Source organism: Podarcis liolepis (assembly GCF_965112155.1).
Source record: "Podarcis liolepis genome assembly, chromosome: 16".
NCBI classification, from domain to species: Eukaryota; Metazoa; Chordata; class Lepidosauria; order Squamata; family Lacertidae; genus Podarcis; species Podarcis liolepis.
The window spans coordinates 32,091,991-32,107,196 of record NC_139567.1 but is presented as its reverse complement, the minus strand read 5'-3'; the positions used below and the strand labels follow the sequence as shown (position 1 = coordinate 32,107,196).

The 15,206-nt window shown below is 49.1% G+C and overlaps 1 protein-coding gene across 2 annotated transcripts; it reads left to right on the top strand.

Annotated features, from left to right (window-relative positions):
* The first annotated feature begins 1,090 nt into the window (after nucleotides 1-1,090).
* On the top strand, nucleotides 1,091-14,980 carry LOC310695276 (putative methyltransferase). 2 transcript variants are annotated; one of them, XR_014519996.1, is made up of 6 exons: nucleotides 1,091-1,272; nucleotides 2,876-3,036; nucleotides 5,221-5,434; nucleotides 12,365-12,465; nucleotides 12,891-13,563; nucleotides 13,801-14,980. XR_014519996.1 is itself a non-coding variant. In XM_083479443.1 (6 exons), exons 1-6 carry the CDS (start codon nucleotides 1,162-1,164, stop codon nucleotides 14,474-14,476), a joined length of 816 nt encoding a protein of 271 aa, XP_083335569.1. In that variant the 5' UTR covers nucleotides 1,098-1,161; the 3' UTR covers nucleotides 14,477-14,980. The 2 variants fall into 2 exon arrangements, 1 of the variants encoding a protein (XP_083335569.1); XM_083479443.1 differs by having other exon boundaries at nucleotides 1,098-1,272; nucleotides 12,891-13,028; nucleotides 14,386-14,980.
* The last annotated feature ends 226 nt before the right edge of the window (nucleotides 14,981-15,206 follow it).

The following is a 15,206-nucleotide window of genomic DNA, read 5'->3' as shown; positions in this document are numbered from 1 at the left end:
TTGTGTGTGTGTGAACTTGAATCACTTTATCATTTGTTAATTTTATAAGGGCAATTAGTTCCCACAGTAAATTATTGCTTTGATCTAAAATCTAATAAAACCATTAAAACTATTGCAACAGGGTGCTCCCCTCACACGCAGGAGGACAGAGGAGGACCCAGAACAAAGGTGTGCCTGCCCTTATACGGTATAGACATTTTAAATTCCCTGCCCTGGAGCTCAAGACCACCCCTCCATACATCATATCAACATCACAGAAGGGGTGTAACCCCGGTCCACCCCCCAGAAACATCATACCTACATCACAGATATCGTGGTCTACAACAGAAATTTGAATGTTGTTGTTTTTTCTGTCTGCCAGTATTAAGTTGTGGGTGGACATAGCGGTCGACACAGGGATTTCTCCAAGTGGTTCTTTATAGTAAGCTGGAACTTAACTGAATTGCACAGCTCAGCTGGCCTACTTTTATAGGCAGCCATCTGTCAACATTGTAACAACAAAACCCCAGGGTTTTTCACCTAAATTAACTTACCTGGACCTGAGTGAAAACTATATACACAATACCCCTGGTGGCCAGCGTGAGAATATCAATACATAACACCCAGGTTATCTGATAATGCCTTATCTGATTGCCTTTCCTGGTAGTCTGCCCATTCCTTTGAGATGGTGATTTCCCAATTCCTGAGACAAAGGGAAGGTTCCCTCACCCACTCCCTCCTCGCAGAGAAAACATTTCGTCAGTTTGGGAGTCAAAATGGTTTCAGGACGGTCTTCCTGTGCTGCTCCAGAAATGTGGTCCACATATCTATGTATGTGCTTGGTTTGTACATTTATGAACATTTATTATATATATAAGACCTTAATTTTTTTATTACAAGGCTGCCCTAGAGGGATTTCAGAGCTGAATCCTTTGCTTCTTGGCTGCAAAAAAGCAAGTCTGAGAAATAATTAGCATTGCACAGTCAGCATTCTGAAAGAGGCAGGCTTCTTTCTGGTGCCAAAGTTCACTACGCAACAGGAAAACGAGGACATTCCTTCTCTGTTAAACATTTAAAAGCGCCACAATAAATAGCTTCACTGTTAAAACATTTTAAAACGCAAAAAGGCAGACCAGTGTCCCTAGGAACTTGCAGAAGTTGTAGGCTGTGCTCCGTGACACCATGGCCACTCGTCTGTTTGAGGAGAGGGCTCACGCTGCTATTTATCGAAAATACAGGTTTTCCCCGCAGGAGAACCTACAGGGCGTGATCTTCTCGTACCTGGAAGAAAAGGTAAGAACAATAGTGTCTATCAGTCTGAACTTATACCCGTAGATCACTGCATTCATACAGTTGGCATAATTTTATATAAAAGGAGAGCTCCATTATGAACTTTCTTGACTCTGATACTAATCTTTATCCTGAAGATGTCCTGGAAGGCTTCCTGGCCTTCTTAATACTTGAGGGAAAAATTAGCATGGTAAATGATTCCTCTAGAAGACCCTTTCCATAATGTAACATTGGTATATAACAGTACAGGCACTGCAAAACTCCCCCTCCCCTTATGTGGGGGTTGTGTTCTGCCCCCCCCCCCACATAAGTGAAATTGTGCAAAGTGGGGAGCACCCTTGAAAAAAACCTCTGAATGCCTGCTTTCCCCTCCTCTCTCTCCAATCCAGACCAAAATATCTGGAGTTGAAGCTCTGGGGGCTGGATGGAGGTTGTGAGGAAAAGCGGCGGCAGAGGCGGCGCTACCTCCTGCGTCAGCTGCTAGACGAGGAGGCTGAGCAGCCTAAAATAAGGCCCTGCTGCGCCTCTGGTCCTTTCTAACTCCACGATTCTACAGTGTCACTTTGCTTCCCGAAGTAAATATTCTGTCTCTTTCATTTCTTGTAAACAACCAATCTTTCGTTATTCCTTTTCCATGAAAACTTCTAGCAGGCATAAGGCTAAGGGTAAACACATATTCATAACAAAGAACCATTAGAACTCTAGCAAAAGGTCTTACACCTCTTGGTACTGTGCCTAGGTGGTAACAAGGGGGTGACAGTGATATAAGAAGAAAAGGAGTTGGCTTTTACCCGGCTGGTTCCTCCCGCCATTTTTCTGCGTCCAAGCAGCCCATGACATTTTGTGTTAATTCACAGCTGGTTTCACTGTGTTCGAGTGAAAACTGCTCATGTATCAGACCTAGATGGGTACAGTGGTACCTTGGGTTAAGTACTTAATTCGTTCCGGAGGTCAGTTCTTAAGCTGAAACTGTTCTTAACCTGAAGCACCACTTTAGCTAATGGGGCCTCCTGCTGCCGCTGCGCTGCCGGAGCACGATTTCTGTTCTTATCCTCAAGCAAAGTTCTTAACCTGAAGCACTATTTCTGGGTTAGTGGAATCTGTAACCTGAAGTGTATGTAACCTGAAGCGTATGTAACCCAAGGTACCACTGTACAGCCTTGGGTAAGTCAGGAGTGGGAAAGCCGTGTCCCTCACAATGTTGTTCCTTTGACTACAACTCCCATCCATGCTAACTACTGGCCATGCTGGCTGCAGAGGACAAGGGGCTGTACTGTCTCAACAACATTGGGGTGGGTGGATGCAGGATCCACAGGTTCCCTAAAAGGTAAAGGTAAAGGGACCCCTGACCATTAGGTCCAGTCGTGGTCGACTCTGGGGTTGCGGCGCTCATCTCGCTTTATTGGCCGAGGGAGCCGGCGTACAGCTTCCGGGTCATGTGCCCAGCATGACTAAGCCACTACTGCCAAACCAGAGCAGCGCACGGAAATGCCATTTACCTTCCCGCCATTGTGGTACCTATTTATCTACTTGCACTTTGAGGTGCTAGCCTTGCTGACAATGGCCTGGCGATGCATTTCTGAGATGTGTCGCTATCTTTTCTCAGAGAGTGAGCCCCGGGCAGCTGGCAGTCGACGTGGGTTGTGGCTCGGGCCAAAGCACTCGGATGCTGGCAAAACATTTTGAGAAGGTGGTCGGGACAGACATCAGTGAAGCTCAGATCGAGGAGGCCAGGAGAGCTCCACAACCGCCCAATGTCTCTTATCTGTAAGTAGGAGCTGACCTCGCATGTGGATGGCCGAGAGAAAGCAGGCAGGAAGACGTTTTTCTCCCTCTCTCATCACACTAGAGCTCTTGAAGCTGAATGTTGGAAGATTCAGGACCAACGAAAGAAAACACAGCTTCATGCAGTCCATATTTAAACTATGGAACTCCCTCCCACATGAGGCAGGGACGACCACCAACTTGGATGGCTTTAAACGAAAACTAGAGAAATTAAAGAAGAGGCCTATCAGTGGCTACTAGCCACGATTCCTCTGCTGGACCTACAAGGTGAGCAGAGTGAAGGCCAGTTTTTCTGACTACCGGAAGCCGCAGGAGGGAAGCCATTTTGCTCAAATCCTGCTTGTGGGCTTCTCCCAGGTATCTGGTAGGCCCAGTGGCGTAGCGTGGGGGGTGCCAGGGGTGCCGGCCGCACCGGGCGCAACATGGGCGGGGGCGCGCTCGCACTAGCAGCTCTCTGCCCCTACTAAAATCCACGGGTTAGGGAGCCCGCGCTCGCTTGGCTTGGCGAGGAGGTCGCGGAAGGGGGAGAGCGAAGCCTTCTGCCGCGGGCAAAAAAAGGAGAGGAAGCCGGGCGGGCGGGCGGGCGGGCTGGCCGGCTGTCGGGGGTCTGGCTGTGCCTGCTGCTGCTGTTGCCGCTGCTGAAGGGCTTTGACAGCTTGGCGAAGCGGAGGGAGAGGAGCTTTATGGTAATTGCGGCTCTCTCTCCACTGGCCGCCTGGCTAGTGAGCCTAGCCGAGCAGGGAGTCTGGCGAGGGGGCGGGAAGAGACTTTTCCACCTCGCCTGGTCAAAAAGGAGAGCGGAGTCTCCTCAGGGCGCCCTCAGGCAGGGCAAGGCAAGCAGAGCGAGGAGGAGAGAGAGGGGAAGGGGGGGGGAGCAGCCAGGAAACGCTGCGGTGCGGAGGAGGAATCACTTAAGGAGAGAAAGCGAAAGGAAAGAAAAGAGGCAGCTCCAGGAGAGCGCGGGGGAAAGAGAAGCCTCGCTGCTGCTGCTTGGGAGAGTAAATTACTGTACTTGCCTTGCCCCGGGTTAGGGGGCGCAAATTAATTGCCTTGCCCCCGGTTAGGGGGCGCAAATTACTTGCCTTGCCCCGGGTGCTGATAACCCACGCTACGCCGCTGGGTAGGCCATTGTGAGAACAGGATGCTGGACTAGACGGGCCCTAGGCCGGATCCAGCAGGCTTTCCTTATGCTCTGATGTTTGTGCACACAGACACTTCCAATTACTCCACAAATTAGATAAAAAGTATTAAAATATGAAAGTATATTTAAAGCGCTATCATACCACTTTAAATAGTCATGGCTTCCCCCAGAGGATTCTGGGAGCCATCATTTGTTACAGATTTACAAAAGCAGCCCCGGAATGCCTCACTTTTCCTTAGGACGTCCAAATTTTCATTCGAGGGTATGGAGTTATGCAACCATACAACCTTAGAAGACACCTGAAGCACAGGGAAGGTTTTCGGGGTTTTTTTTAATGTGTAGTGTTTTGTTATGTTTTTATATATTTTGGAATCCTCCCAGAGTGGCTGGAGCGACCCAGTCAGATGGCTTGGGTATAAAGAATACAATGATTATGGAATACGACACCCCTATTTTCATCGGAGAAATGTTGGGCGGTATGACGATGGCTGTGCTCTGTCTCCACAGCTGGAAACAGCAATGCTACTGAATTCCAGTTGCTGGAAACCACAGACGGGGAGAGGAGTCTTGCAAAGGGGCCAGGAAAGGGGGGTGCTGTGGGTGCGGTCCGCCCCGGGTGTCACCACTGAGGGGGGTGACAAAATGCTGGGCGGCACCCACAGCCGGGCCTGCAGTGCGCCTGAGCTACGCATCTCTCCTGAGAGTAACATGGTGGCTTGGGCGCCTGCAGGCTCCTCACTGCCTCTCCCCCCCCCCCAGCTGTAGGGTAGCTGAGTGGGAGAAGGCAGGCAGACTCTGGAGGCCCCGCGGTGCGCCCTTCCCCCTATGGGTGGCTCAACCACTGGGCGCACTGCCCCAGGCGCCCGAGCGGCTTCCTCTGCCTCTGATCTTGCCCCCAGGTTTTGTTTGCGGGTTTCCCATTGGGGTATCTGGCTGGCCACTGTGAGAACAGGATGCTTAGCCAGATGGGCCTTGGGCCTGATCCAGCAGGCTTCGAACAATCACCTTGCCATCTCCTCCCACAGGGTGTGCCCTGCCGAAGACCTCCCTTTCGAAGACGGCTCTGTGGACCTGGTCACGGCATTTGCGGCTGTCCACTGGTTTGACGGGCCTCGCTTTCTGAGGGAAGTGGACCGAGTTCTCAAGCCATCAGGCTGTGTGGTCTTCAGCTCCTACAACCAGCACATGCAGTTGTGTTACAAAGATTGTACAGACAAGTTAACGGAGATCTTCAGAGAGGTCAGTCCATCGCACAGGCCTTCCTGCACAGGCCTCGGACCTGAGGTCTGCCCTCAGGCCACATATTTCAGGGCCATCCCTGCCAGTTTTCTAGCCCCAAATGTCTGTGGGGTTGTTGTTGTTTTTAAGTTTCTTTCCTGTAGAAGGACAGCAGAGTCCTTCAATCTATGTTAATTGAGCAAACCTACAAGTCCTGGGTGCATTTTAATCCCTCCTGCAAAACACTGACACTATGGAAAAGAATATCATTTCAGGGCCCAGGCGAGGACATGAAGGGGATAAGAAAAATTCATCCCACCCTCTGAAATGTTTGCCGTGAGAAGCTCTTATGGTCAGCTTGCTTTACGTTTTTTGCAGAAGTGTTAAGACCTTCCTATGCAGAAGATTTGTGACTGTGTGGCTATTTTCTGTTAGTTTATTACAGCAATATTTATAAAGAAAGTTTCTACAAAGCACCGTGACTTTCAACACTTTTACTAACCCCTGCTCAGTAATTAAAATAGTCCACACACACACAGACACCACATAAAACAAAACACCTCCAAGTGGTTTTCAAGGCAGTCTAAAATATTACAGTCAAACCTCAGCTGTTGACCATAATTCGTTCCAGAAGTCCATTCGACTTCTGAACATTCAACAACCGAAAACAAAGCGGAAGCCTCAGTACAATAGGGAAACTCAAAACAAAAGCCGCATAGCATGTTCGGCTTCTGAAAATCAGTGGCGTAGCGTGGGTTGTCAGCACCTGGGGCAAGGCAAGTAATTTGCGCCCCCTAACCCGTGGATTTGCGCCCCCTAACCCTAACCCCCAGATGTTGCGCCCGGTGCGGCCGGCCCCCCCTGCACCCCCCATGCTACGCCACTGCTGAAAATCGTTCAAAAACCAGAGCAGTTACTCACAGTTTGGGTGCCAAAACATTCCAAAATGGAGGCATTCGGGAACCGAGGTCTGACCAGAATTTGAAATACCAATTTAAAAAACATTAAAAACCTGTTACATAAAATAAAATTGACCATTTCAAACACTTATAGCTACTAAAACCTAGGTAGGCATGCAGGAATGAAAAAGTTTTTAGCCAGATATGTCAACGGGCAGGCAGTTCCAAAGTGCTGCCACAATAAAAGATTGATTTCTTGTAAGTGCTGAATGAATGTTACGTGACACTTGTGAAAGGACCAGTTTCGCAGATCCCAGCCATCAAATGGGCACATACTGGGTGACAGTCTTGAAATACATTATTCTATAGGCTGCCACACCTCACACATTTCCCTCAATTCTTTTAGTCTTTCCATATTGTGATGGGATGATGAGCTGCTTGTGCATAAAATCGTAGTCCCTCAGAGTTTGTTCAAGCCCACAAACCTCTGTCTGTGACAGAGCCCCTCAGACATGGCTGCTCTAGTCACTTGCAGATTCCGACAGTGGTTGCTTTCGGAATCGTTTCCAGCATAAAAGCTCCTTAACGGAAACACGTCTTCTGGACTCGCGGCGTGACAGTTTCCGGCGAGGAGTGGGTCTCCCTATGGGAGCTTCAGATACCTCCCCACTGTTCTCGCTGGACGTGTCCCTGAGCCCTCCCTCCTGCTCGCTTTCCCTCAGAGATCCACCTCTCCCCCTGCTGGTTCCTGCTTCAGCTGCTGAGTCTCTCCCAGCCTCCGTGAGCCCTTCCACCACCTGTTCCTCCGATGGCAGTTCCCTGACATCCACCTCCCCTCCAGGGCCCCCTTCACCCCTCCCATTCCCTCTCCTCTGGGTGGTGAGGAGGTAAAACCCCGAAAAGAATCCTCTTCATCTTCAGATGTCTCGAACATTTCCCTCCATCGGTCGCCGTTCCGGCTCGCTGAATCCTCCTCGGAATCTGTGAACCCCTCCAACTCCTCTTCTTCGTCGGTGGTGGCAAAGTATTCCCTCCGGAACCTCGCTACAGGCTGAGGTTTACGTGGGAACCTCTGATGAAAAGTTTCTATTAAAACCTCATCATTGACATCCTCTGCCATGACCCAGGTGTTTTCCGACTCCGGTTCCCCTTCCCACATTACCAAATACTCTACTTGATCTCCCTTCCACCTGGAATCGAGGATCTCCGCTACATGGTAGCTTTGTTCCCTTTCCTCCATTGCTGGTCCCCGAGTGACCCTCCCTTCTCTGTCCCCTTTATACGGTGACAGCAACGACCTGTGGAAAACTGGGTGCAGCTTCATGTGGTTCGGTAACCGGAGTCTGAAAGCCACTGGGTTGACCTGTTGCGTGACTTCAAATGGGCCCAATCTTTTGGGTCTTAACTTCTTACAACCCCCTTTGAAGGGTAACCCTTGGGTTGACAGCCACACCTGGTCCCCCACCCTAATGGTTTCACCTTCTCTTCTGTTTTTGTCTGCCTGCCTCTTATATTCCTCCTTGGCCCTGTCTAAGTTAAGTTGGAGCTGGCGATGGATCGCTTCCATTTCTTCTACGAACTGTTCGGCAGCTGGAACGCTCCATCTCTCCCCTTCCCCCCCTGGGAAAGCCCTGGGATGGCACCCGTAATTAGCCAAAAAGGGGCTCATCCCCGTGGACACGTTCTCCGCATTGTTGTAGGCAAATTCCGCCAACGCCAGCTTCTCCACCCAATCATTCTCTCTGTCATTGACATAACACCTCAAATATTGCTGGAGGATGCCATTGGCTCTTTCCGCCTGCCCGTTGGTTTCAGGATGCCGGGCAGTCGAAAAATTGACCTCTATATGCAGTAAGCTCATGAGCTTCCTCCAGAACCTGGAAGTAAATTGTTTCCCTCGGTCTGAAACCACCCTCAAGGGGGCGCCATGCAACCTAAACACATTTTCTACAAACAATTTAGCTGTTTCTTCTGCCGTGACAGCATGTGAGCAGGCTATAAAGTGGGCCATTTTGGTTAACAGGTCTACCACAACCATGATGGCTGTTTTCCCTCTGGACTTTGGCAGATCAGTCATGAAATCTATTGCCACTGCTTCTCATGGTCTTTCAGGTGTGGGTAGCGGTTCTAATAACCCTGCCGGTGCCCGCCTCTCCCCTTTGGCTCGCTGGCATTGGTCACACCCTCTCACATACTCCCGCACATCTTCCCTGACCTTGGGCCACCAAAATTCCCTGGTAACCAGCCACATGGTTTTGTGTTGCCCAAAATGCCCTGCTGTGGGGCTATCGTGCAGCTGCTTGAGTACCTTCTCCCTCAAATCACCTTCAGGTATATATAACGCTCCCTTGTAATACAACGCCCCGTTTCTCTCCTCAAAACCTCCGGGTTTATCTCCCTCCCTCCTGAGACCCCTGAGTTTGTCCTGGGCGTATTCATCATTCTCCGTTCCCTCTACCAGTTCTCTTTGCCCCACCAATGCCGCCCCACACACCCAGCGGTCCTCTGGAATGACATGTCTTTCTTCGGATGCTCCCTCCCCCTCCAAATATTCAGGTTTGCGTGAGAGAGCGTCCGCCCTAACGTTCTCTGGGCCTGGCACGTAACAAATCTCAAAGTTAAATTTGGAGAACTCCTGGGCCCATCTCAACTGCCGTTGGTTGAGCACTCGTGCCGTTCTCCAGTACTCTAGGTTCTTGTGGTCAGTGCACACTTGCACCTTATGTTGTGCGCCAATTAGCAGGTGCCTCCATCTCCGGAAAGCCTCATGAATAGCAATAAGTTCTCGGTCATACACCGTGTAGTTCCTCTCGGATTTGTTCAGTTTTCGCGAAAAAAAGGCACACGGTCTCCACTCTGACTCCTCCTTCCCTGGCTGCAGAAGAAGCACCGCCCCTATGGCTCTGTCTGATGCGTCTGTTTCGACTCTCATCTTTTTTTGTAAATCCACATGCAGAAGTTGTTCTTCAGAGGCGAAGGCCCTTTTCAGTTCCTCAAAAGCTCGCTCCGCCTCCTCGGTCCAAACGAATTTCTTCTTACTGCTGAGACAGTCCGTAATGGGCGCCGTCAGGTGGGCAAAGTTTCGGATGAACTTACGATAAAAGTTCCCAAACCCTAGGAACCTCTGCACATCCTTCTTTGTTTTGGGTGTTTTCCATTCCAGCACTGCCTGGACCTTGCCGGGATCCATGGCCAATCCCTTGTCTGACAGGCGGTACCCCAGGAACTCCACCTCCTTGGTATGAAACTGACACTTCTCCAGTTTCACCCACAGCCGGTTGGCTTGCAGCCTGCTCAACACTTCTCTGACGTCTCTCACATGCTGCTCCTCATTCTCAGAATACACCAACACGTCATCTAGGAAGGCCACACAATTCTTGTAAAGCAAAGGCCCCAGTACGTGGTTCATAAACAATTGGAAGCACGCCGAGCCTGCTTGTAAGCCAAATGGCATAACTAAATATTCAAATGCCCCCAAAGGGGTGAACATGGTGGTTTTCCATTCATCCCCTTTCCTTATACGTATCAGGTTGTACGCCCCCCTTAGGTCCAGCTTTGTACAAATCTTTCCCTTCTGCACCCTGGTCAAAATGTCATCAATCCTGGGCATAGGGAAGGCCAATGGTTCTGACACTGCGTTTAACCCCCTGAAGTCACACACAAGTCTCGGCTTGTCCGTGTTTTTTTTATCCACAAAAAACACTGGGCTACCTCCCACCGCTCTGGACTCTCTGATGAAACCTCTCTTCAGGTTCTTGTCAATGAACTCTCTTAGCTCCTGCATTTCTCTGTCTGACATGGCGTACAACTTGCCTACAGGAAGCTGTGCCCCAGGGAGTAAATTGATTGGACAGTCAAAGGGTCTATGCGGGGGTAGTTGGTCAGCTTCCCTCTCGCTGAACACGTCACTGAGATCTGCGTATTGTCGTGGTACCTTCACTTTCTCCATTACTTCCGTCCCTGCTAGGGTGGCTTGGGCCCCTGCTGAACCCTTGCCCCCTTTGCAGTGTTCTAAGCAATGTGCTGAACCAAAGGAAACCACTCTCTGATGCCAGCCCACCAGCGGATCATGTAACGCTAGCCAGCTCATCCCCAAAATAATAGGAGCTCCTCCCAAGGTGGCCACATTAAACGCTATCAGTTCGGTGTGCCTTGCCACCTTCATTATCATTGGGACGGTCTGCAAGCTGACTTCTCCTCCCAACAACTCCCTGCCATCGATCGTGGTCACCTGCAGGGGGTTGCTTAAAGGGATCGTCTGTATCTGGTGTTCAGCTGCAAACTCTTTGCTCATGAAATTGCAGGAGCTGCCTGAGTCCAACAGCGCCTTTATCTTTAGGGGGTGTCTGTTTTGCAGCTCTAGCGACACTTCTATCACTAGGGCAGGTTTAGGAGGTTCTGGCGTGGGCACTTTCACTGCTCTTTGGCCTGGCTGCTGTGCCCCGACGGTGGCAACCAGGCGTTGGCTTTTACTTGCTCCAGTTTTTCCTCCTCTCTTCCCTCAACAGCTCCCACCATCCCTTGCCATTCCTTCCTCTGGGGGCAGACTCTGGAAAAGTGACCTGGCTGTTGGCAGAGATAGCATTTCCGGGCGCCTTTTCCCTCCTTCTTTCCCCCCTCACTGGGCTTTGAAACTGCGCGCGTGCGCGCTGTTCCGATTTCCATCGGCTCTGCCGGCGGGAAAGTTGTCTCTGGAATGTCTGGAATGCGGAACTCCTTCCAACGTTCCCCCTTCCCTTCCCGCCTCTCCAAAGCTCTCGCCTCCTGGCGCGCTCCTATGGTCAGCGCAGATTTGGTCAGCTGATCCATAGAATCCGCCCTGGGACCCCGGGAAAGTTCGTCTTTAACAGCCGAAGCCAGACCTTCTTCAAATAGCATTTGAATGGGTTCCGCCGATAAGTCCCACCCCAATCTGTGAACCAGCATGGTGAACTCAGTCCAGTACTCACGGACAGATCGGCTCCCCTGTTTGCAAGCCATTAGCTGCCTGCGCACCACTCCCTGCTCAATATCGCTGGAAAACATCAGATCCATGGCACAAAAGAACCTCATTGTGTCCTTTAGGACGTCATTATTCGTTGCCATCAGGGGTCTCACCCAGTCTCTCGCCCCCTTTTCAAGATGCCCAGTCACGAAAGCCACTCGCAATTCCTCGTCAGGGAATTCATCAAACTGCACATTGAGGGCATATTGCATCTCTGTCCTAAAGGCATGGTAGTCCTTGGGGTCCCCCCCAAACTTCTGCACCAATCCTGGTACCTTTCTGGGGAACTGGGTGGCTTTTCCCCTTTTGTCTGCATCCTGAGCCCTTCTCTCCTCAAGCCTCGCCGTCTGCAGCGCTAGCTGCACCTCCAACACCCGGTACCTTTCCTCCAGGCTTGGACTCGCCCCTGCTCCTGCTTCTCCGGTTCCGGCTGGGTTGCTCATGATGCCTTCTCCTGCACAAGCTGCTTTCAAAGACTGTCGGAATGCTGTGATGGGATGATGAGCTGCTTGTGCGTAAAATCGTAGTCCCTCAGAGTTTGTTCAAGCCCACAAACCTCTGTCTGTGACAGAGCCCCTCAGACATGGCTGCTCTAGTCACTTGCAGATTCCGACAGTGGTTGCTTTCGGAATCGTTTCCAGCATAAAAGCTCCTTAACGGAAACACGTCTTCTAGACTCGCGGCGTGACAGTTTCCGGCGAGGAGTGGGTCTCCTATGGGAGCTTCAGATACCTCCCCACTGTTCTCGCTGGACGTGTCCCTGAGCCCTCCCTCCTGCTCGCTTTCCCTCAGAGATCCACCTCTCCCCCTGCTGGTTCCTGCTTCAGCTGCTGAGTCTCTCCCAGCCTCCGTGAGCCCTTCCACCACCTGTTCCTCCGATGGCAGTTCCCTGACACATATAGGGAGCATCTGCATGTTGACCATTTTTCTACTCCGGATTTCTGCACCTTTAACAGCTCAGCATCCTCTTTTATGCAGCATGCTTTGAACAGTGAGATTTTTGCAAGCATAAAAGAAATGACTGTGGCTTCCCACCCCCCGCCACTTCTCTCTCTCTCTCTTTTCCAGATCCAAGACCAGCTTCTCACCTTTAAAAATGCAAAGACCAAATCACTTGAGAATGATTACCAAGAAATATTTGATTCTTTGCCCTTTCAGGAGAAGAAGAGGTGAGTGGATCAGGCCCTTTTGTACAATGCGGTGCATTGACCCAGCCATGCCAATCTCTTCAATCTCCTGCTAAAAACATTTCTGTTCCACCAAGCTTATGCAAACTATTAAGAATGCATCCACAGTTGTTAAATGATACCTGTGTTTAACTTTTTTTTTACCAACTTACTGAATTTGTAAGTTGTATGGGTTTGTTACTGTAAACGACTTTGATATATTTTTGACACAGCAACGTACAAATATTTTTGTAACTAAACAAATGCAAATTGGGAAGTCCAGAACAATGCTGTCAAAGTCACTAAGTTGAACAGCCACACTCTCCTGAGCAAACACACATATGATTGACACCACTTCTGTAGTCAAAAGATTTCTGTACTCTCAACTCAGCCCCGAACTTCTCCTAAAGCTTTCTGCTTCTTTCCAGGATGACGGATATTTTCGATAAAATTACCCTGAGCGTTGCTGACGTAATAGGATATATCCAGTCACTCTCGCCGTACCGACATTATCTGGAAACCCAGCCTGAGGAGGCAAAATCACTTCTCCAAAACACAGAGCGAAGGTGACAAAATCTGTTTGCTGGAGTAAGCCAAATGTGGAAGGGTCAAGGAACCATTGCTAAGTCCGCTAGGAGAGTCGTGTTGAAGTCTTTAGCCTGTGATATTGCATGTCTTTTCATAGATGGTGTGCAGTAGGATTTACCAGTAACTGTTCTCAGTACAAGATGCCAGCAAAGCAGAAGGGCTTGGATTTCCATATTTTTTCCTGCAATGAAAATTCAGCTCCAATATGCACGTTGTAATTTTTAATTCAAAAAATTCCCATGTAGAATAACAAAATTGTAGAGTTGGAAGGGACCCCCCCTCCCCCAATTAGCCCAGGGATGGAAGGAAGAGAGAACCATGACCAGAAAAGAATGGCAAACCAAGTTGGTGACAAAATTAACTGGGAAGCTCAGAAATCAAGAAGACAAGAACTTTAAGAAAGAATGGGGAAAGTTTATAATTTATCTACGAGACTACTGAAAGCAAGTTAAAACATTAGCAGGATTTTAATCACAATTGTAAAGTAACAGTAAGTATGGATAATTTAGAAGGGTAATACCGTATTTTTTGCTCTGTAAGACTCACTTTTTCCCTCCTAAAAATTAAGGGGAAATGTGTGTGCGTCTTATGGAGCGAATGCAGGCTGCACAGCTATCCCAGAAGCCAGAACAGCAAGAGGGATTGCTGCTTTCACTCTTGCTGTTCTGGCTTCTGAGATTCAGAATATTATTTTTCTTGTTTTCCTCCTCCAAAAACTAGGTGCGTCTTGTGGTCTGGTGCGTCTTATAGAGCGATAAATACGGTAATTTGGATTAGTATTGATATGCAGTTGTAAATATCAGTAGGACCAATAGAAGGGATGGGTGGGGGAAGTCAGGAGATTCAGAGTAATCTCAATATTTGGGTTTTTTGTTACGTGTTTATACTTTTTAAAAATCAAATTAAAAATTATTTTAAAAAGCAAGGGACCCCTAAGGGCCATCTAGTCCAAACCCCTGCAGTGCAGGAATCTCCGCTAACGCACGTGAGTGGCAAAGTCAGGAGTGTTGCCAGATGCCAGCTATTCATTTAATCTGTGCATAAGCCATGCTTCAAACCTTATGCCAGCTTTATGTCCTCAGTCCCATTTCCCCACACCCGCCGTTTGCCACATTTTATTGTACCAGTTTGTCAAAGAGGCAGCCTCCCAAATTCTTCTAAGTATCTCGCCATTATGCGCCTGGCTGCCGTCAAAAGACAACTTGTTTGAACCGTGAAAAGATGGAGCGGGGCTAGCTCTGGACATTTCGAGGTGTTTCGTCCAGTAATTGTTTTCATTTCAATGAATCCCGGAACTGAACCCTGGTTTCTGCTCTCTTGCTTTCCTTCCCCTAGGTTTCTGGAGACGATGGGCGTTTCTTCTCGGGATACCCAGCTGGAGTTGCGCACGAAGCACATTTGCATCTTGGGCTGCAAGAGCTCCTGAGAGGAATGTCAGTCTGAATGCACTAATGGACTCCAGCTCTATCAGTCATGAAGACAGCAGGTTGTGATTCCAGGGTTCCATTGATTTCAAGGAGAGGGGGAACGAGATGCTATCAAAGGGCCAGGAGCCTTCTGAAGCCACCACTTCCTTGCAGCAGTGATTGGTCTGTCTCCTTGGACCTTGTTCCAAAAGCTCTCTGCAAACGATCCGTTTAGCCCACTGATAAGAGCTGGCAAGCTGTTGGGTGAGATGGAAGAGAAAAGGGTGTCAGGGAGACTCCCCCTGCCAGCCACCTGTTGAAGCAGAAAACGAGAGCTGGGTGTCGGAACAGCATTAGAACTCAGTCCTGACTTCAAACCCCGATTCATCTATTGAATGTCACTGGGTGGCTACCTCTGAAACTGGAGGTCGGTGTCATCTTTTACCTGCTCCTCTCATGTAGAATCATGTCCATTGTTAAGAATCTTTTCCTTTGGTATCATAATAAAACAGAACTGAGTTTAATAGTGAATTCATTGTTTTTGCTTGTTGTTCATTTATGGCTGATAAGATGAAAATGAAATCAGCTTAAAACCATGGCCATAAGACAATTTTAAAAAATTAAAATCCACAATGAATCTTGAATTTCTCTTGCTGCATTTATTTGTCTACGTTATCTGCTCTCTATTTGAAAAATGCAACCTCTCTACTGCTTGTGTTATGTTTCATAAACTTGATCGTGTTTTGTTGT